This window comes from Syngnathus acus, chromosome 1 (genome assembly GCF_901709675.1).
Source record: "Syngnathus acus chromosome 1, fSynAcu1.2, whole genome shotgun sequence".
Lineage (NCBI taxonomy): Eukaryota > Metazoa > Chordata > Actinopteri > Syngnathiformes > Syngnathidae > Syngnathus > Syngnathus acus.
Window position 1 is genome coordinate 956,495 of NC_051087.1, and position 21,864 is coordinate 978,358.

At 47.6% G+C, this 21,864-nt stretch overlaps 2 protein-coding genes across 7 annotated transcripts; both read left to right on the plus strand.

Annotated features, from left to right (window-relative positions):
* The first annotated feature begins 793 nt into the window (after positions 1-793).
* On the plus strand, positions 794-6,552 carry iqce (IQ motif containing E). 5 transcript variants are annotated; one of them, XM_037246006.1, is made up of 22 exons: positions 794-1,127; positions 1,602-1,732; positions 1,923-1,964; positions 2,043-2,082; positions 2,182-2,322; positions 2,698-2,781; positions 2,854-2,903; positions 3,064-3,177; positions 3,261-3,311; positions 3,390-3,460; positions 3,532-3,604; positions 3,667-3,707; positions 3,828-3,979; positions 4,056-4,111; positions 4,185-4,435; positions 4,514-4,579; positions 4,694-4,801; positions 4,866-4,952; positions 5,040-5,238; positions 5,346-5,458; positions 5,524-5,648; positions 5,913-6,484. In XM_037246006.1, the coding sequence occupies exons 2-22, from the start codon at positions 1,682-1,684 to the stop codon at positions 6,056-6,058; spliced, it is 2,061 nt and encodes a 686-aa protein (XP_037101901.1). In that variant the 5' UTR covers positions 794-1,127; positions 1,602-1,681; the 3' UTR covers positions 6,059-6,484. The 5 variants fall into 5 exon arrangements, with proteins under 5 accessions (XP_037101901.1, XP_037101880.1, XP_037101873.1 ...); XM_037245985.1 differs by having other exon boundaries at positions 4,866-5,238; positions 5,928-6,552; XM_037245978.1 differs by having other exon boundaries at positions 4,866-5,238.
* A 479-nt stretch (positions 6,553-7,031) lies between these two features.
* Positions 7,032-21,503, plus strand: ttyh3b (tweety family member 3b). Of its 2 annotated transcripts, none has more exons than XM_037246031.1 (15): positions 7,032-7,379; positions 8,572-8,743; positions 12,093-12,295; positions 13,018-13,129; positions 13,248-13,468; positions 13,739-13,834; positions 13,917-13,989; positions 14,069-14,144; positions 14,550-14,605; positions 15,022-15,114; positions 15,216-15,308; positions 15,406-15,542; positions 17,240-17,419; positions 17,948-18,023; positions 19,230-21,503. In XM_037246031.1, exons 2-15 carry the CDS (start codon positions 8,618-8,620, stop codon positions 19,362-19,364), a joined length of 1,677 nt encoding a protein of 558 aa, XP_037101926.1. In that variant the 5' UTR covers positions 7,032-7,379; positions 8,572-8,617; the 3' UTR covers positions 19,365-21,503. The 2 variants fall into 2 exon arrangements, with proteins under 2 accessions (XP_037101926.1, XP_037101937.1); XM_037246042.1 differs by lacking the exon at positions 19,230-21,503 and adding an exon at positions 18,239-19,151.
* The last annotated feature ends 361 nt before the right edge of the window (positions 21,504-21,864 follow it).

The following is a 21,864-nucleotide window of genomic DNA, read 5'->3' on the forward strand; positions in this document are numbered from 1 at the left end:
AGAAAGTTGGCCGTTTTGGGTGATTTTTGCCAGCGTATCAGTACAAAATAAATAGAATTGAAAGTCATGTTGGATGTGTTTAGGACACTTTGTGCATGTTTGACTATTGCCGACTTGCAAGCTTTGTGTCTTTCTTGGCCGATAAGTGACATCTGATCTGCAATGGATTTTGTTTAGCCTGGGCTGAAGTTTGTCGGTCTGCGTGTGTGTGTGTTGGGGTGCTTTACACCTGTACAAATATTGCACACTGTGTGAGAGTCAGGAAAATGAGGGCACACTGGGTTGCATGCAGTTCGGAGCACATACTGGACAGATGCTGAAATGACATTTTACGACAATCTACAGACAGATTTAACACGTATTTGCACATCTCTACACTTCATAGGTTTTTGCAAAACTGTGACACTATTGAAATAGCCTCGTTGTGAGTCTCCAGTACACAAGTGAGATGATGAGAGGAGTACTACGTAGTAACTACTGCCGATGGCCGCATTTGAGTAAAAAAATCAGAGTTTCATACCCTATCTGGGTTGATTTTCAAAATTCCCACTGGATATGGATCACGCGGTTTTTCGCTCCAGACAGAAAACGGTGTGCCTTTCACAATACATTTGTATTTTAACTACAAGGTCCATATATTTATCAATTTAGTCTAGACATTTTTGAAATAATTATTTATTATCAAAACTATATTCAATATACATACAAACACTCAAGAGTTTGACAAAGAATCGTCAGAGAGTCAAAGAATTGAATGCTTTTATTTTGTAGGCAACGTTGTAGCGTTTCCGATTTGCCCTCTAGTTTTCCCGTTTGTCTTTCCCCCAGTCGCCTGGTTGCTAGACGACCTGATGTGAAACAAGTCACCTCCTCGGCGAGACAAAAGCAACTACTCGTAACTTGGAGACGCAATGTCTCCAGCAATCCAGCAGCGACCGGGTGGAGAACACGGACGAGTCGACGCGTAGTGAGCAGGGACCTCCAGTGCTAATGCTAATGCTAATACGGACGCCGCGGTCCGTTTAAAGGGAATGATGGCTTAATGCTAGCGATGCTACCGTACTGTTGTGCTAGCCCTTTTGGAGATTAATAAAAAAACAGGGAGAAAATGAAGACCGCCAACGAAGGTACAGTCGTTCATTTTAATAGTTTTTTCCCCACAGGACAATGTCAAACTTATCACTTGTAGACAAGCAACTGTAAGAAACAATTAGTGTGACGTCAGAAACAAACTGGTGACGCCATCTTTGCTCTTACCTTGTCCTCCGCCCTTTCTCTCTCCGGTGTGGACCGTTTCGCGGTGATGTCACACGTCCTTTTGGCTGGCAAATATTTGCTCCTGGTGGAAGAAACCCTACTTGGTAAAGACAGAGAAGTTTTGAAAACAGGGGAAATGGCTCGAGTGATGGATTTGGGCGTCACATTTTGAATGTACCTAGCTGTCAAAGTGAGTGGTGCAAGGCCACAATTCAGTTCAGGTCAATGGTAATCGATGACATTCTGCTATTTCTGTGTCTATTGTGTATAACCCAACCCTAACCCTCTATTTAGATTTTGCGAGCTGTCACATCATCAACAAATTCAACGTGTCTTGTGTGCAGCCCACTCGTGTGTCCAGTCCACTTGAGTGCCAACGCAGGCTGACATGTCCGCCTAACGTGCTCCCTGGTCAGCCACCATCATGTCCGGGGGGGCGAGCGACATCCCGACCGACGAAGACTGCGAGGTGCCGGTGAGTTACTCTCCTCCGACTCACATCCACAACGTAATGTTACAATGCGACATTGCGCTTACCACCTCATCAGTAATCATCCCCCCCAAAAATCTGTAATACACAATTATAAGTGTATGTATTTTGGCACACCATTGTTAGAATATGCATACAAAATGACGCTAATGCACTTTTTCTACATGCCATTCAGCCAGACAATGGCTTCTCGTACTCTGACGATTTTTCGAAAAAGGTACAGTGTGTCATTCACATTAGAATTCCTCCGAACCGGGAAACATCTCATTTCAATTCATACACATTTTTTCCTCAGACACCAAAGAAGAAACTGGGCAAGCCTCCGCCTTCCCTCAGTGAGTCTCCTGCCACCATTGATTTATTTATTTACTTGTTTGTTTCTCTGTATGATAAAGCGACACTTGAGTGAATTCCACATTTTCGCTCGCACGCAGGGTCCCCGTACCTCTCCAGCATGAACGTGCACGCCAGGAAAGCAGCCATGTCCGCCTGGAAGCTGCCGTGGACGTCGCTCTGTGACACGCCCGGCGGGGAGACCCACTCGACTCGCTTCACGTCCCTCAGCAACCACCGCGGTACATGTTCCAAGCACCAGGGGGCGCCGGCTCCGTCTTTGTTTGTATACACAGCTGTGTTGAATAGATTTGTAAGTACAACTTTTAGGGGTATTGATGCTCGTCTTGATTTCCCTTGCTTAACTTTTGGAGGATTTACGGTAAGTTTTATTTTGGCCCCTTTGGGGATTTTCCGTCGTGTTTCAAACTGTGCACATTTTGTGCAGAATTATGGTCCTTGTTTTTAAAGCGATCAACTTGCTGGGGATATACGCTTTTTTGCCTAATTTAAGGCAGTCTTATTTTAACCACACCCTTTTTCATTGGATTTCAATTTTGAAGGATTTGAAGGAACTTAATTTTACGTTGTTGTCTTTTTTTTTTTTTTTTTTTTAGATCGGCGATCTGAGTGGGACATGACACCAGATTTTCCCAGACACACTTTGCCCAGCCGCAAGCATCATCATTCAGCGCCCAACGGTAAGCGGAGGCCGAGCGAGCGAGCAAGCGCCATTGCAAGCGAGGACATTTTTCATCCCGGCTTTGTTGCAGTTGCCAGAGACAAGGAGGAAATGCATCACGAGATCACGCTCCTCAAGAAGGTAACCTTCCCATTCAAGCAAAACTGACGAGCAAGAGTTTTCCCGACCAATTTGTTTGATGCAGTTAGAGTCAATGTGACGTGCTCATTTTTGATCGCCTTGAATAATTCAGATCCTTTGAACTGATTCGGGTGCGTCTCGTGTCATTTTGTCACCGCAGAGTCTCAACGAGCAGAAGTCTGACAACCAGAAGATGAAAGTCAAACTTCGCCGTCTGGAAGATGACAACGCCAAAAGGGAGAAGCAGCTGGAGGAGTTCCTGGATCCCACCAATGTGATTGCATTTTGAGAACGTAACTTTCGGGCACTTGCGCTAGTCTCCGTTTAACCAAAGAAATTCAACGCGTCTCTCCACAGAGGTCCGAGTACATTCGCAGCCTGGTGGACAAGAAACCCGAGGGCAGTGTGGTGAGTGTGTATATCTTCAAAAAAAAAAAAGAATCAAATCTTTGATTAAAATGAACTAGATTGCCTCCATGCACGCAGGTGGTGAACGGACTGAAGCAGAGGATACTCAAGCTGGAGCAGCAGTGTCGAGAGAAGGAGAACGTCATCAGGTGACACTCGGCATTGCAACGCTAGCTCCGCGACGCTAAATTGAAAAATCAATTGACATTCTACGCCACAGCCACCTGCAGAGCGAGTTGAGGACCACCAACCTGCAGGAGATGAAGATGACCGTGAAGAAGTACTTTGAGGAGGTAAACAAAGATGGCCTCCGTCACCCGGGATTGGCGTTCATACGTGCGCCTTCATCTTTCAGATCCAGAGACTCAAGTTGCTTCTGGAAGCGTCGGAGAAAAGGTTTGCTTGCGCTCCTTCCGGCGTCATTTGCTTTCTGCTTGACGCAACGAATGAGGTGAAGGAAGTCCGGGTCGGAGTGACTCGGTTCAACTGCAACGTGTGCCCCTTTTTCCCTTGCAGCGGAATAGCAGAGAGCAAAGTTTTCCGCAGGCAGCAGAAGGCGCTGAGCTCCACCGTGCTGCGTCTGTCCGAGGACCTCAAACAGCTGCAGCTGGACAACGCCACGCTCAGGGAGGAGCTGGACACCGACAGCCCGGCCGCCGGCATCAAAGGTTGCCTGGCGCTCCTGCGGCTCCTCCACGGGAAATCGCAAGTCGTAATCCAGTGTGTCAATATTCAATCTCGTAGGCTACAAGGAGTGGAGCAAATATAGACTCTTGAGGAGACTGCTTGAACTGGAAAAGGTGAGTGGAAACTTGTAATATATTTCAAATTGTAACATGATGTATGACATCATCGCTCGGCGTGTTCAATCAGAGGCTGGAAGAGAGACTCCCCCTCAAAGCGAGGAATCAATTGGACCGGGAGTGTCAGACCGCGCCCGTTCACCTCGTGCACCAGGAAACTCAGACCGCGCCAGCCAAGCTCTCGAACCTGGCGGTCCAAACGGAGCGCGAGGACGTGACGACGCAGACCACCAAGGAGAAGGAGGTGTCCGACCTGCGTGGACGCGTGGAGCGGCTGGAGGCGGAGAGGACGCAGCTGCAGCAGGCGCTGGCCAGCAAACAGTGAGCCGCGACACCCGACGCCGGCGTCTCCTCCTTTGTCCTCTGTCTTGAAAGTGACACGGACGTCTGTATTTCCAGGGAGGACTGGAGACAGACGAGGAGACGGCAGCAAGATGCGGAAGAAGAAACCCGACGGCACGGCGAGTATGTTGAACATGAGTGTAAAAGAAGACATTAGCATATTTGTCACGAGTCCTCGAAGCTGCTGCGCGTTCATCCCGATCGGGAGAATAACGTCGCGCGCGTTGTCGTGGGCAGCGACGAAGCCAGAGAGTTGAGGGCGGAAAAGGAAGAGCTGGAAAAGCGACTGGAGCGCTGGAGAGCCGAGCAGACGAGCGAGCGGGAATTAGAGCGGCGCCGCCACCGGTACGTCCGAGGCCGTACGCGCCCGACGACGACGACGACGTTTTTGAACGTTTGCCTTTCGCAGGGAGGAAGTGCAGCTGCTGACGAGGAAAAGGGAGCAAGAGGACGAACGATGGCGAGGCCAACTGGAAAGCGAGCGGCGGCAGCAGGAGTATGTCAATACGCTCTTTGATTTGGCAAAGGCAGAAGCTAAGCAGAGCTGGCCGGGCCGGCTCGCCCTTGCCTCCATCTTTGTCAGACAGGAATTGGAGCAGCTGAGGAAACTGGTGGAGATTCTGAAGGAGAAGGGAAACCAGTCCCGTGACGAAAGCCGGGCCAGTGCGCACCGGGATGAGACGGACAAAGATGACGACGAGTGTGAAGAAGAGGAAGAAGGACATGACCACGGCGAGCCGGATACGGAGACCCGGGCCTCCGGCGGGAACAACAAAAGTGAGGTACGGAACGTGACGCGCGCCAATGCTCTTCCACCATGTGGGAAATGAGCGAGCCAATCAACTGGACTTGTCTGACTTGTGGCGCCGTATTAAAATGTCCCCTGCAGGCTGGCGATTCCACCATTCCGCCCGGCGGAGGACTCCTGGATGACGAGTCCTTGGTCAGTATCCAGGCTGCGTTCAGGGGCCACCTGACTCGCACGCAACACCTTACGCACAGGTGAGACGCCCATACGAGAACAGCTCAAGGCGTGCATGCGTGTAACACTTTCCTTGCGCTGACAGTTTACCAAAGGGAGCGCCGTCACAGTTGACGTTCCACACAAACGCCACAGTCGCTAAAAGGAGCTTGGACAAGGAAGCGCCGTGGCTTGCCTCCAGGACTCACAAACCGCTGACGCCCCCTAAAGGTTCGCGCGCGCATCAACAATCATGCCGAAAGTTGGACTTCATTAAAACGACCGACAGCCATTGTTGAGGAGTTGAAAAGTCGGCTTGACATTGACATTCAGCAAAAAAAACGGCAGAGCTCAATAGTTCCTGTTTTAATTCTTCTTCTTTCAAACATAGTGTGCCACCATCTAGTGGTGCGCAGTGGAATTACATCAGGAAAAAAACCGGATTGTTTGAAATCATACAGAAAAATGAGTTGACTTGGCATTTGTCATTGTCAGAACGCTTTGTCTCAGACGCAGCCCAATCAGAGGGGGACGCGGGAGACGATGCCTATTCGGAGAACTTGGACAACTCTGACGATTCGGACGACATCATCGTGGCAGAGTCGTACCCTCGGAGAAACAGAGAGGCCCGGATCCTGTGACCGCAAAGCGGCGACGCGCGGGGAAAATCTCTCGCCACGTTTCCGGACCGTAAAGTCAACTCCGGACTTTGTTTTGCCAGTGGAACTCTTGCGTGAAATCCATCACTTCCCTCCTGCCGCCTAAGTGCCTACCAACGTGGACATTCTCGTAGCTGATAGCAATATAAAGCTTGTAGGGTTTTTTTTTTTTTTTTTTTGTACTGAGTGAGCCGCACTGGAAAAATGTTTGAATGAGCCTTCGAGACGTGTCTTTAAAAGTCTTACTGACACGGCGATGTTATTCCAATACAGGTAGAGCACCGTTACTCACAGGCAACATTATTGTACTTTTTGTAAATTAGTTTTTAAAAAAAAAAAAGACTTCTGCCACATTTCAGTTTCGGGAAGCTATCTAATAAATGAACGCCACGTCAGCCTGGAAAGTTGGATGCTCTTCCCTTATTTATTTATTTTTTTAAACAGCAAAAATAAAAAGCGTTATCGTTGTCAGCGCAGGACTTGTTGATGCTTTTACATCGTAATCAAAAGTAGAAGATGTACGAACGCGACGTGATATTGATGTGACTCGAAAAGAAATTGCAGCTCCAGATATGGAATGCTTGGCCTTGGAGGAGGCCTGAGCTCAGATGGTTTGCGTTATTTTATTGCATCAGTCCCAGCTGTCCATTTTAAAGGAGAGAACTATTTAGGTTTTGGTCCGTTTTGGAGAAAATGGCATTGTTTTTAGATTGAAATTTTAAGAAACTTCAAAGTTGATGGAAGAGCAATGTGTTTACAGAGGTAGGACTTAAAAAAAAGGTAAAACCTATGATTTCAAACTGACATTTATCTCGTTCTTGAATTTTTGTTTCTGATGTACGCTCTCGTTGATTTTCCTAATCGATGACGTTATTTTTTAAGCAACATTTTGCTGTCCGCTAGGGGTCACCACTTCGCTCTCTTTTTCTTTCTTTGCTCGACACGCACGCACGCGCACGCTCAGGCGCGCGCACGCTCACGCACGGTCCGTGTGCTCCCGCAAAGCCTCCGCGCTGTCTTCTCGGATCTTGAAACACTTTTCCTTGTGCGTGCGTGTTTAGTTAGCACCTCCGCGGTTAATATGTGCAGGAGCGGGGCGGTGGTCGCCATCGCTACCCGGTGAACGACACAAAGCTTTTGGAGCGACCAACCCGCAGGAGGCTGGAAATGGTCGCCGGGCACCGCCGGTGAACGCGCGCCGCCGACCGACCCTAACGACCGACCGAGCGAGCGAGCGACCGGCCGGCCGCCGCCGCCGCGTTGATGCGGCACGGAGAAGACGACACGCCGAGCGAGCAGAAAGGTAAGCGGGACGGAATGGCGGTGGTCGCGGTAGTGGTGTGGTTATGTTGTCGTGGAGACTCGGCCGCCGAGACTGCGGCACTCGGTGAGGACAAAGCCGGGCTGACGCGAGCGAGCTAATCCGCGACGACGGAAGCTCGACTGCGGGCTGGCGGGCGGGCGTTCGCCTTTGCATGACCCACATGTGCGCTCGGACGGATGCTGAGCGTAGATGTAATTCAACGGCCATTTTTTGGTGGTCATTGTTAGTTGTGGCGGCGAGCTTCATTTTCGTCTTCTATTGTCAGTGTTCAAGTCGTGATAATGTGCGTGCATACACAATGAGCCCTTTTGTTAAAGTGCCCCCCTTCGCTCATTGCCCCTCCATGAGCTGTTGTTTACTTGCAACAAAATCGATGGGAAAGTCAAGAGGTGTCACCCTGGCGTGGAAATAATTGACGTGAAAGGAGCACACGCAGGTGAGTTGACTCATCCACGTGGATGGATGGATGGATGGATGCATGGATGGATGGACGCTCACCTGCCCAAGGAGAAATCAGGACACAGACAGACAGACAGACAAACAAACAGACAGGCAAGACGTGTGCCACTCGGCAAGGCCAACAAATTCCAGAACTCTGGAGAAATTTGACAAACACAAAAATGCTCTTGTTATTTTATTTTTAGCAAATATTGTAGTGGACATTTGAAAAGTAATTTTTTAAAAATCAAATGTCAGAGTGAATATAAGAGAAAATGGAATGACTTAAAAAGACAGCCATGATTAACATTTAAGTTCATGATTTCAAAGAAAGAAAGCTGATTTATTTTCTATTTTGAACATTGGAATTAAGAGGAAATAATCCAAATGTATCTTTAAGACGAAAAGATTTTTTTCCTTTTTCATAAATTTATAAATTGTTTTCAAGAGCTCATCAATGACCAACCACGGCTCAATCCCAGACAACAGCTGAGCTGGTTGGTTGAGCAACTATGATGTCATTTTCAGTAGCTGGCAACTGGCGATGGATAAAAATTCATCTTCCACAAATGTAACAGACATGTGAGAAAGCATTGCATATTATTAAGAACGTTTTTCAGATGACTTTTTTTAAGAGACAGAAGAAATTTGCCCCTTATGACATAAAATGTGTTCTCTAAAGTGTAAGGGATTTTTTTTTAACCCATCCAATTTTTATTCCCTCTCCTGGCAGCATCTACGCGAGTAAACGTGTTTTAGCGAGCCATCCCGTCTCCAAGATGGCGGCCGTGGTCAACTACTCGCCGCCGTGGTGGGTGAACCTACTCCACCGCTTGCCTCATTTCAACTTGGACTTCCAGTTGGTCAGCAGCGACTTCCGGCCCCAAGACCCCGAGTATCAAAAGGTACGTCACCCGCATTTCATTTACACTTTTTCTTTTCGAAGAAAAAGTTGAAAGATTTTGTCAAATTGATAAACCATTCTTTTTCTTTTTAAGGATTTTTTTAATACTGTGGAAATCATTATGATTTTCATTTTGCAGACTGAAAAAATGATAAGAAGAAATGCCTGATAAACATCATCCCGGTTGGACTTTGACATGCTCACACCACTTCCATATTTTTTTTCTTGCTCTTGCTCCTAAAACACCATGGTAGATGCCTGCTCTATCTGCAGTTGAGAAAACTCACGTCTGCCGGTGACTTTTCATTTGCGGCACTGACAGCGTGGGAAGGCGAAACGCCGCCGCCGCCGCAGTCGTGTACAAAACAAAATGCGGAGGGAGGGGGTAATGGGAGGAGGAGGATGGTGGCGCTGGTGGGAAACGAAGAGGTGGAAGAGGATAAAAAGGCTCAAGAGGCGCAGGCTTGATGAGCCGTGGGAGGTGCTTTTTCTTCTAAATGGCTACTTCCTGTGAGACATTCACTGCTTAACTGAGGCTCTTTGTGTGTGTGTGTGTGTGTGCATGTGTGAGAGCAGTGGAATTTTAAGTAGCCCCCTCCCCGCCCCGTTCGTGTAAACCAGGGGTGACAAACTCATTTTAGTTCAGGGACCACATTCACCCCAAATTGATCCCAAGCGGGCTGGACTGGAAGAAAAATGCTTTTCATTTTTACGCAGAATTTACAGATGGGCCCATTCTGGCCCACGTGCCATATGTTTCCGACCCCCCCTCGATAAACCTCTTGTACGTCCTACCGTGTTAGTCGCATGTTGTGTGGTGCCTTTCTGCGTCAGTGCGTATTTAGCACTTAGCGTTGGTTTGAAGAGGTGAGGTCACAAACCTCCCTCGGGGCCTTTTGTGTAGGGGGGTGAAGGGGCTCCATTCAGGGTGCATCATTAATTGCGGCGAGATGGTGAGAGGCAGGGAAAGTGGGTGAGAATGACAAGAAGAAGAAGGCGGGGGTTGATGGAAGGGGCCGAGGGGGTGTCAGCTGAAAAGAAAAGAACGCTCTCTTTCACTTTTTCCGCAGCCAAGCCCTCTTTAGATTGTCCCGGAGGCTTTCATGCGTCCGCAAACAAATATGTCGACCCTTTGGCACTATCTGCTATTGGGGGCCAAAAGCGGCAGCCATTTTGGCTCAAACAGTCGGGGCATGTGTTGTGCTTGAAACACATTTGTTAGCATCTTCAAGCCAACAAAAGACCGGAACGGCAACGTTTCATTGCCGTTCGTTCCCACAGACTAACTCGGGCGCTCGCAATACACATTTGTCCTGATTTTTGGGCGCCACGACCGGAAAAAGTGTCTGGCGGCCATTTTGTGCCAAACAGCATAAAATAAATGGACAAGCAAATGTTAGCTTCTTCCAAAATAACTTTGTTTCAAGAACTTTCTGGCTAGCTAGGGCACGTGTAGCACATTAGAATGTTAGCATTCTTCACACAAAGAAGCGACCAAACGGACGTTATTTCAAGATGTTTTTTTTCTCTTTGAGAGAACCCGCCTCTCCGTGGCAGCCATTTTGGCTCAATGGCAGAAATCCGTTCAATGTAATTCTCTCTTGCTGGCTCATTGGCTTTTTTTTTTCCCTCGAAAGCTGAAATCGGAGATTGTGTCCTGAGGTTCTGTCGGGGCCTCGGAATAGAACGAGTGTGTGTGAGCGTGTGTTTACTGTAAAGCGATGGAACTGCAGAGTCAGCTTTGCGGTAGCGCAGCTGCAGAACATTACACAGGAATCACGTGACCTGTAATTACACACAAACTCCTCAGCTTCGCCCTTTAATTGTCATCCGTTAGCGTTTTGCGAGGCATTTGAAAGCGTTGGGGTACCCGTCTTGTCGACTGGGTCAAAAGCAAGCGGGCTGGGGGATGAACCGGAGGTCAGCGAACGCCTCGGGGGAAAGCCTGGCAGTTGTTTGGCAGCCATGGCGCAATGCTGGCGGGTGCAGGGTGCAAGGACAAGTCATTGCAGTGGAAACCATTGATCGTGTCAGCGCGCACACATTTGAAAGCACAGATTGAAAGTAGATCACGGCGCAGTGGCTGACCGCTAAATCCTCCTCCTCCACGCTGCGAACCGATCTGGAGGAAGACACGCACGCGCGCTCACGTGTGCTCAGTGAATGTGCTAATTACAAACTAATTGGTCCTCGCTTAATCTGCGCTGACGCTTTGGCGGCGCTGCGCTTAATCTCACGGCTGTCAGGTTAGATGCGCCAGTCGTTTTTTTTTTTGCTTTTCAAATGATTTGAGAAGCACCAGGCAGTGAACACAACAGCAATTTTGTGTCTAACAGGAGATGAAATACGTCGAAAGGCTCGGTCGTCTCAACACGTTATTTTGGCGGTGTTTTCCGTTCGGTAAATTCCCACCGGCCCACAAAATGGTTGAATTTTGAAAGCTTGTTTTGATAATGTCATTGTGGGGGGGAAAAAAAAAAGATTAAAATTGAAAAACAGGTTAAGCTTTGTGCTCTTTCTCTTCTCTGCTAGCAGACGCTAACCACGTTCGTTCCGTGTTGCGCAATGTGGGCATATGTCGAGCGCAGAAACCAGGTCATGAGAAGTCTTGTTCAGGGGGGCCTGTTTTGGTGACCATCCAAAATGGAGTCCTGAGAATGTTCCGGCTCTTTTTGTCCCTCGGACAAGCGGAAGCGTTTTGTAAGCGCGCCGTGTTCTCGGCCTCCCAATGACTATTACAGACCATCCCAGGGGAGCATGGGGTGCACAGACACGGACGGATCCAGATACCTTCTGAATGTGGTCACGTAGAGCAAATGAATAGCGACGAGAAGTAGACGACCGAGCGTCTTATTTTGGTCTCCCGCCTCCTCCGCCTACCGCCACCTGCTCTCGGCTTTACACGTGAAAGCTTTTAGCGGGTTAGCGTCCCGTGTCTGGGCCCTCCCGTGGTTGCGGTTTTGCCTCCATGCTTGTCTATGGTGGCACGCTAACGTGCTAGCGTCACGGCTAGGCGGGAAAACCGTGCGCCCGACCGCTTTCGCATCGCCTCCTTTCTGTTTATCCAATACATATTCGCGGTTTGGCCTTCTGAAATTCACATTTTTTACCGGGAAGCTACATATTTTTTGTTGAAAAGTCATGGCAATCCACAGGGTTCTGTTTTAGGGCCCCTGCTGTTTTTATTGCCATTACTTACGTATTTTGTATTGTTTCTCTTCTTATTTATTTAATTGTCGACAGGCAAAAATATGGCTGCTGCTAGCGCAAGAAGCTAACAGCAGTCTGTCTTTACTTTGACAAATGTCTTCATTTGAACTCTTCGTGGTCGTTTGCCTGTGTCTTCCCAGTCTGTGCTGCTGCTGGGCTCGGTGGCTCTGTTGTGTTTGGGTCTGGACCTCCTGTTCCTCCTTTTTTACTCCTTCTGGCTTTGCTGCCGCCGGCGCAAGAGCAACGAGTCATCGTCGTCGACGCACCACGCGCACTCTCAGCGGCCCAGCGCCGACTGCTGCTGCACCGCCTGGTGCGTCATCATCGCCACCCTGGTGTGCAGGTGAGACCTTCTGCTCAAAATATTTGTCTGCACACATGAAATTTGATTGACGGGATGCTTGACGCCTTCATTTTCTGGCTTGGCGCTTCATCCTCGTCCTCTTCCTCAACTCGTCATGGTGATTTCCCTCCCTCCCTCCCTCCCTCCCTCCTATTTATTCTTCCGTTCTCTGTTTGGGCCTCTCGCTGGCCTAGAAAGGTTGCCGTGGCAACAGAAGCAGACTGGCTGCAGAGAACAGAAGTGAATTTTGCAGTCACAAGGAAAGCTGTTTGTGTGTCGGCATGACTCATTGACAAAGTGTGACTTCTTTTGCAGGTTTGCAAATGTCATCATTAGCTAAAATATCTGCGCGCGTGCGTGTGAATTTATTTACTGACGCGCAGAGAGCGCCAGGCGTTCGTTTATTAGCACAAATGTAAACGTCTGGTCCCGCCAGAATGTAAACGCACGTTTGTTGTGGGGAGATGATGAAGTGGCAGCGTGAAAGCACATTAAGAAGATCATAAAAAAAACATTTCAGCCCATAAACTACAATCGATGGTAATGCCCGCTTCCTTCTCGTTTCCGTCTGCAGATGAGGATTTATGTCTTAGCCGCCCGCGCAGGCCGGCATCCACACACTAACACACAAATTTCCTTTAACGGTAGCTGTAAATTTTCCTCCACGAGCAGCGGCAACGTACACGTCGGCCTTCCTCACCATCCGTTTGTTTTTCCTTCAGCGCCGGCATCGCCGTGGGCTTCTACGGGAACGGCGAGTCCAGCGACGGCGCCAGTCGCCTGGCTTACTCCCTGCGCCACGCCAACCGCACCGTGTCGGGCATCGAGAAATTGGTGAGGAGAAAAAAAAACGGCATTAAATGAACGTTGGAGGTATTCTTCCGCCTGCCACTAGAGGGGGCCATAGCGCACGTGTAGTATCAATTGCGATGCCGACGTGTTTCCGGCTCAGGTGTGGGACAATGCGGCGGCGCTGAACCAGACGGTGGAGGAGAACCTGGCCCAGCTGGAGACCATCTACCAGGAGCAGACGGACTACGTGTCCATCGTCCAGAAGCTGCAGGGACAGCTGGACGAGCTGCTCAAGCTCCTGGTAGACGTGCCCTTCTGGTCCAACACGGCCGTGTCTCTGGAGAACCTGGCCCGACAAACCGAGGCCTTCGACTTCTACAGGTCACCACTGGCAACGGATGATTGATAATTGATTGAGTGACGATTAATGCGCATTGTCAATGTCTTGATTTGGATACAACTTGAAAATCTGCACAAAATTCAGAACATCTTGATTGACCATTTTCCCAAATTTCAGACTTTGACAAATTATTGACATAAGACAGTCCCCCAAAAAGTCTGGACATTTTTATTTTATTTTTTACATTGCTCAAATTGTCACTTTCTGAGACAAATTGCAGGGCATCTCGGGCAACTGTGAACTGCTTGCAGGTGGTTGGGCTACCTCGGCCTGCTCTTGTTCGACGTCCTCATTTGCCTCCTGGTTCTCTTCGGACTTATTCGGAACTCCAGAGGAACTCTGATTGGGTACGTGTGGCCACATTTGGATTGTTTCGCTCCGTTACCTTGGCGATTGCGTAACATTGATGTCGTTTGTGCCCGTCGGCAGCGTGTGCCTGCTGGGCGTGCTGACGCTCGTCATCAGCTGGGCGTCTCTGGGCCTGGAACTGGCCGTCGCTGCGGTAAGCCCGTCGCCACGGCAACGTAGCAAAGCCGCCGCCTGGCTCCGCACTGACGTCATCTCCTGGCGTTTGCCCGCAGTCGGCCAGTGACTTCTGCGATTCTCCCGATGCCTACATCGCCCGTGCCACCCAGGAGAACGCCGTCATCCAGCAAGGTGTGTTTTGGTCCGTGTCCTTGTTGGACCAAATCCAATGTTTGATTGACTTTGATGCCGTCATGTGACATTTCTAAATGATGGCATATTACATTTGCAGCGTGCCATTTTTAGCCTGCCTCCCCATTTCCTCCTCAGTTCCTCTTGTCTTAATGAGATCTGTTGTCGTTCAGTTGTTTCCGCTCTGGCTGACTGCACGGTGCAGATTTAGACCAACAAAGAGAACGCACACTGAGACACGCACATGCACAATATGGCATTTGGGAGCTCGACAAATTGCATGTATATGTTTGTGCCTGCCTGTCTGCGTCTTGTAAATATCAAATCTAAATTGCGTTTCCTCTTTACAGTGTGTGTAGCGACTCGCCCCCCACCGTTTTATTTATATACGTGTTTCCTTTTCAGATATTCTGCAGTATTACCTAAAGTGCAGCCCGGGACAAGTCAACCCCTTCCAGCAAGTAAGTGCACAATTTTTCAACAGTTCAAAGTGATACAGTTGAGGGACCCGACCGGCAGCGGATAGCAAAAATAAATGTTTTGGTAGCAAGACAAAAAAAATGCAAATCTTAAAAACACAGTAACTAAATACACACTGAAAATGGCTATCAGGATTCTACAAAGAGGAAATGAGCTCAATGGAAAGGTTGGAAGGGATCTTACCACAAATGGCCACAAGAGGGCTCTAAAAACCACAGAACACAAAACGAGACGTTTCGTTGGACTACACAGCTAATGTGATCATTCATTTTGAGTCGCTGTGTGGGAAAAGTGAAGCACTGTGTCTGTTTTTCATAAAGCCTCACTTTTGACTTTGGAGGCAAAAATGCATATTGATTCTCCACTGTTTCAAAGATGCCTACTTGTGTTTGTGTAGAGGCTGTCGGGGAGTCACAAAGCGTTGGTGGAGATGCAGGACGACGTGTCTGAGCTTTTGCGATCGGCCACGCGGGAATACGCCAACACCAAGGTGCGTGCGCCATCGGCGTTTCCCTCGCGCACGTAGGCGAGCGACAACTTTCTCCCCGTGTTACAAGTTTCCCATCTTGATTCTCACAAATATTCTTCCAGGCGAGTCTGGACCAGATCCAGTCGGTGCTGAACTCCACGGAGGTGGGCCTGCACCAGCTGACGGCTCTGGTGGATTGTCGCAGCCTGCACATGGTGAGCGGAGCCGAAATCCTACCAGACGTTCGTTTGACAGCTACGGCTTCTTTGCCGAACTGTTTTGTCACTGGCGCCCCCTACCTGCGTGTGGCAGGACTACGTGCAGGCTCTGACGGGCTTGTGCTACGACGGCGTGGAGGGCGTCATCTACTTGGTGCTCTTCTCCTTCATCACGGCGCTCATGTTCTCCTCCATCGTCTGCAGCGTGCCGCACACCTGGCCCGGCAAGAGGTAACGCCGGCGCACGCACGCACGCACGCACGCACACGCGGAGGCCGGACGCACACATGCAGCAATGCGATGAATGCTAACGCTAACATGCTACTAACTACCAATGCGGGGTTTCCTCAACTTCTCTTGGCTCAGAATTTGATGAAGGAATGTTGACTGACAAACTCTGACATTGTCTGACTTAATTGTGACCTCACGACAGCATAACTTCAAAACTTCATATTTGTTGTTTTAAATGATGGCGTGATTTATAATTTGTTGAAGTAAACGTTCATTGATAAAATTACATCATTCTGGCAAAATTAGGATTTTATTTTAAATACAACTTGGTTCTTGCAAAATTATATTTTTTCACTCATGTTACTGCTTTTCGCAAAACAACAGTGACCATTACGACATTCTTGCAAATCAGTATTCAGATTATTTTTTTTTTTTTTATCCTTTAGAAAATGAGATAAAATCTTTCTTAAGTACAATTACATTTTTGCAAAAATCCTTTTCATTTTTTTTCATACATCTTATTGCTTTGGTAAAATGACAACTTCTTGTCAAATCTGATCATACACGCAGAGTGATGTTTTTTTTTTTTGTCATATGGTGACTTGAATCCATAATGAGATATGATATCAACTCTACATATGTGAGAAGCCGTAGAGTTTAGGAAGCCCTGCTCCTGGGATTGTCGTGGAAAGCTTGAGGAGTCTTTGCATGTCGTCCTTCCTTGAGTGGCGCGTCAATCCCCCCCCCCCCCCGCATCATCCATCGCCAGCCTTGACTCTTGTCTGCGTTTCCTTTTCTGCCCGCCAGCACCAGATTGTGCTTTATTTATGACCCCTCCTCCCCAACGTGTCCCACTTCCTCCTTCTGTTGCCCAATTCCTTCCTTTTCCCTCCTCTCATTCCCCACAACGTCCTGCAAAGCTCGACATGCCGCATACGGATGACGTCTTGAATGACGTACGGTCTTGAAAAGACACGACACGCCGGCTCCATTCCATGTCGTCAGCCGCAAGCACTCGAATTGGAACCAATCCTTTATTTGAAACTAAAAAGTTTGCCGTGTTGCTTTTTGCCGCAATGCCATCTCATCATGCTGAGACTGGAACAGAGAAATGTCGCCGCCTAGCGGTCAGTCAGGGCGAAAACATACTGTGCGCGTTTGCTGAACTAAGGAAATGACAAATTCATGATTCAATTGTGATTTCCTTATTTCTCATATTCAAGTGTAACTCTGCTTTGTTGTTCATATTTTCTACAGTTTTTAAACTGCAGTGTAAAGAAATCCACCTTCCAAATCAACACCAACCTTTCCTTTGCGGCTGCTTTACATTTTGGACCATTTTTGTTTCAGAAAATGGCTTGTTAGCCCCCCAACCAGCCCATATTATTATCATCATCATCATATTTGTATTTTTATTATTTGCTTTAAGTTCCATGGAGCACCGGCCGCCCTTGTCTGAGACTGCAGGGAGGGACAAAAGGCTGCATGTCCACCGATTGGCTGCATGTTTTCTGAATGACGACATTAGCGTTAGCATCGCGCTGCTCTGACGCTTTTGCGGGCATGTTGTCGACGAGCTCAGTAGACCTCGCCCCCTCTCCTCTTCTGCTGTTTGTTTACAATCTGTTGTCTCCGCCCCTTACCACCAATACCCCCCTCCCTTCCGCCGATCCCTAACCCCTCCCACTCCCCAAAAGGACGGATGAGGAGGACGGAGAGGACGAGTCGGGCGCCTCGCGGGGCGGCGGCGGCGTTCACGATAACCTGTACCGCGTTCACATGCCCAGTCTCTACAGCTGCGGCTCCAGCTACGGTAGCGAAGCTAGCCTGCCCGCCACCGCCCACACCGTCAGCAATGCCCCCGTCACTGAGTACATGTGAGTTAGCGCACCACGCTAGGGCTAGCTAGCATCAGCCTGGACTAAGATAGGAAAGGCAACAATAACATTAGGGAGTACAAAAAAAAAACCTTTCCATCAAGTACGCTAGACTTGGGTTCGGTATGGCAGTTTTTGTTAACGCGTTCAAGATAATGGATCTGTCGAGTTCCACCTTTTGATTCGCTAGCTAACGGTTTTATTTAGGATCGATTTTTGGTACTCTAATTCGGAGCGCAAGTAATAAGGGGAGGCGTTATGATGTCACACTGGTTGCGCGACGACGACGACTTCCATCCCAAACCTGTACGGCTTGGTGGAAACGTGATTTTGATAGATAGCTTAGTGTTTCCCTTGTGATGTTTGGCCAAATTAGCCAACCTGCCTGTTTCACACCACCAAATCAGTATCCAAAAGACCATCATGGAAACTTTCCAGATGATTTGAGGCTAGCAGCAGTTGAGAAGCCAAGCCGCGAGCCGAGCCGTCTGTCCGCCGCCCGCAGTAACCTTTGATTCTACAACGCAGGAACCAGAACGCAAACTTTCAGACCCCCCGGTGTGAGAACACCCCTTTGATTGGCAGGGAGTCCCCTCCACCCTCTGTAAGTGCACACTTTCTAGAACACTCCCCCCCCCCCCCCCTCGCACGCAGGCTGCCTTCCAATAAGCCACGCCAGCAATTGGATGTTTGTTACCTGTGCGGGCTATTGGAAGGTAGCCCCCCCTTCCCCCCCCTCACCCCACGGTCTGGATCGGGGTCATTTTGGCAGCCTGGGCAAACGCGAATAGACAAGTCCTCTACTTCTGATGTCTGCAGGTTGACTAAAGGGAGTCCAAGTAAGAGTTTTTCAGGCGAAGCAGCCCCTCGGACCCGCCCCACCCCACACCATCCCAGCCCTGCCTCCCCCCTCCCCCAATGTTTCATTGTGTGCATTTGATTGGAGGTGTGTGTGTCCTTGTTGCGGCGTGCACTTGCTACATGCTAGCGAGATGTAGCAGGTGATCGGCGGCTAACTGGTTAGCAGGCTAACTTCAGAACTAGAGCACTAACCATTTAATCAATGAGTCATTGACAATAACATCATCTCCACCTAATTGATTGTTAATTAATCAACGTAATCAAACCCCGGCTGTCCAAATGACTGGTCCAAGTATTTCTGTCATGATGTCATCTACCTCCCTACCTACTAACGTACCCGTGTTGCACTTGCTTGCCTACCTACTGACTGACTGACCAACCAACCAACCAATCCGATGACCTACTTACATCTCAATGAAGCGTTCCAACTGTCTGCCAACCGACTTAACAATCTTCTCCCTACCGATCTACTTTGTACCTCCCTCTTACCCACCCTACCTATGAACCAACTTACCGTCCTACCTCCCCACCAACCAAAATGTTCCATTGACCAACCAATCTCCCCTGCTATGTTTCTGTTGACTATAGCTACAGTTCCTCCCAGCCTACCAACTTAACCAAGTCCCTAGCAACCCACCTAGCTACCTACCTGCATCCCACGTCTTCCAACTGACTGACTGATCTCCTCTCAACCTCCTACGTACCTTCCTACCTACCTCTCAACTATATCCATATTTTCCATCCTACTGTCCGAGCTACCTACCAACTTTCACCTACTTCCATAGCATCTTTCTGAACCTATCTCCCCACCCGCCCACTCTTGCTACCATCCTCCCACTATTCAAACACAACTCAACTGCATTTATTCAATTGAAAATTTTCTTTGGTCTTCTTATTTTCTATCCTTTGACCTCTACTGCCCCCTTCCTTCCTTCCCGGTGGTCCTCAGTACACCTCCAGTATGAGGGCCAAATACCTGGCCACCAACCGCCCCGACCAGAACCGCCGCTCCGTCCCCAACAACCAGCTGGACCCGGCCAGCCGGCCCCACGCCACCGCCCGGCCGCAGTCTTCGGTCCACTAGTGACCGATCATTAGACACGTCCCCCCCCCCGACACACACATACACACATACACACACACACACACTGTACAGAAATTGTAAATATGAATCATAACTCCACCACTGATTTATTAACTGGTGATGTGCTGTGCCGTGCACTTATGTTGCTGTATTTCACACATATGCACAAACTTAGACACACACACACAGACATTCACACACATCTAGTCTAACATCACCATCACCTAAATAACCAAGACTTGTCCATACGGCTGACTTTTTTCTGGAATTTACTCGGGAGCGTTTCAACCGAGAGGCCGACCATGTGCCAAAATTATCGAGGGTGCCTGAATTAGATGCTAGAAAAAAATGCTTGCTTTCCATGTAAATAGAAAAAAAAAGCTGAAACGGTAAGAATTCAAGCTGCAATGGAAGGATAAAGAGGAGGAAGGACTTTGGGAAAAGCAGGAAATTGCTTGCTTGGTGCTAACATAAGTCAGCAAGAAAGAAAAAAAAAAAATCTGTTTTTAAACTTTTTTTTCCCAAGTATTCTACCACAAGTGATACTGTGATGAACTTCTTTTTAAGTCCTCATAAGCACAATTTTTTTTTCTTTGAGGCGACTTTTTGAAGGCTAAATGGGACACTGCCAATGTTGCTCCTGCTACTGTACAGTATGTAAAGACTGTAGTCGTGAACGTGTGTACGTGCGCGTGTCCGCGCATGCACGCAGGTGTGGCGTGGTTAGCGTCACATTTCGCTCAACTTTGTTTACATTCGAGACATATAGCCACTACACACATGCCGAAATTTTTCAAATCTTTCCGAACATAAGGCTGTTTTTAGCCGTTACTAGAGTGGATGAAAAATGCGAAACAATTGTCATACAAATGTGAAAAACAAAATGGCTGAAGATTCTGTAATGTGCATGCCGGGCCAGTAGATGGCGGTGTCATTTTGCGTTGTACATGTAGACTTGTTGGAAAAGCGCAGTTAGCATAAACACTTAGCGTTTTAGTCTGGAATGGTAACTTCCAATTTTTCTAAAATGTGCATTTGCAATGACTGATAATCACAACACAGATGCACACAAACTGAAAATGTGTATTATGCATGGCAGGCCAGTAGTTGGCGATGTCGCTTTATGTGAGGAAAGGCACGTGTGTCACAGCTGCGTCGTTAGCATAAACACTATGGCTGCGCTTTTTTGTTTTAGCGTTAAGTTGGGAACTTTTTCCATGTACTTACATTTTACAATGTTGTCATTTAAATCAAACGACGTTTTTACTGATGTTTGTTTACGCGGCAACAACCTAGCAACAGAATTTTTTGACGAGGTTCTTTTTGACCTTTCACGTGTTAGCAAAAAACGGCACGCAACTACATTGCTTTTTCTCAAATAATTACATTTTTAAACCATTGTCATCTTAACGAAAGTTTTTTTTTTGTTGAGCTATTCTTGTCTAAATGTCCTCTTACTATGCACATGCGCATCGTAAATCGTACAACTTGGCAAGGACATTAGCATCTACGCTACCTTTGAACCTTTACAGATCACAATTTTTAGTGCTTGGACAGGAATGCTAAGATTATTTTTAAAGGAATCCACAGGATGTCGTCGCGTCAACAAATGAGCCAGAACTACATCATTTTTAACCATCTGGCATAAAGTATTAGCTTTAGCATTAGCATTGTGAGTGTCGTAGTCAACTCGGAAGGTCGTCTAATTTCCGACCCTGTACAGGATTAGCACATTGGAATTCATTGGGTTAACTACCACTTCTCATAATAGCGAGACAATCTTGTGTTTTTAGGCTCACTTCTTTGCTTAGCTGCGTTATGCTACATTCAACGAGCATTTGACGCCTTTCATAATGTTTTTAAAATGTCCTCATGCTCCTGATATCAGCACCTATTTTTTGGGGAGATTATCTCCTCATCTTGTAACGTAATGGACATTAAAACATTTTAAAATAACAAAAATAATACTAGTTGGATGTTTTTCTACAGTATGGCTATTTTCATTTCCCCCCCCCATGATTTCACTAAGAAACAAAGTATTAATGATGTACATGTCCAAACTGTGGTAATGATATAATTCAAGCTGGAAAATAAATGTTGAAAAACAAAAAGATGTGAAATTAAAACAACTTTAACATGGATTTGATCTCAGGTTTGTCTTTGTTTCTGTCACCATCTAGTGGTCAAGTTGAGGATGTCACCTTAAGGCGATTGAAAAAGGGTGACTTGTTGATGCTGGCTAATAGCTTAAGTTACTTCTGCGAGAAGTTCTCCGGTAAGTATTTTAGTGTAATAATTTAATTGTAACACAGTAGTATTTAAGTAGTAGTAATTTAAGTTAAAATCAAACAAACAAAAAATCTAAAGGCCGTCAGGATATCAAGACTCCAACTATAAATACCTAGAAATTGTTGATTTAATTAAAATTGGCACAAATTTACATTCTGGAATAGATCACAAAGTCAAGTGAAATTCCATTCCAAGCTCTTAGAAACTTCTG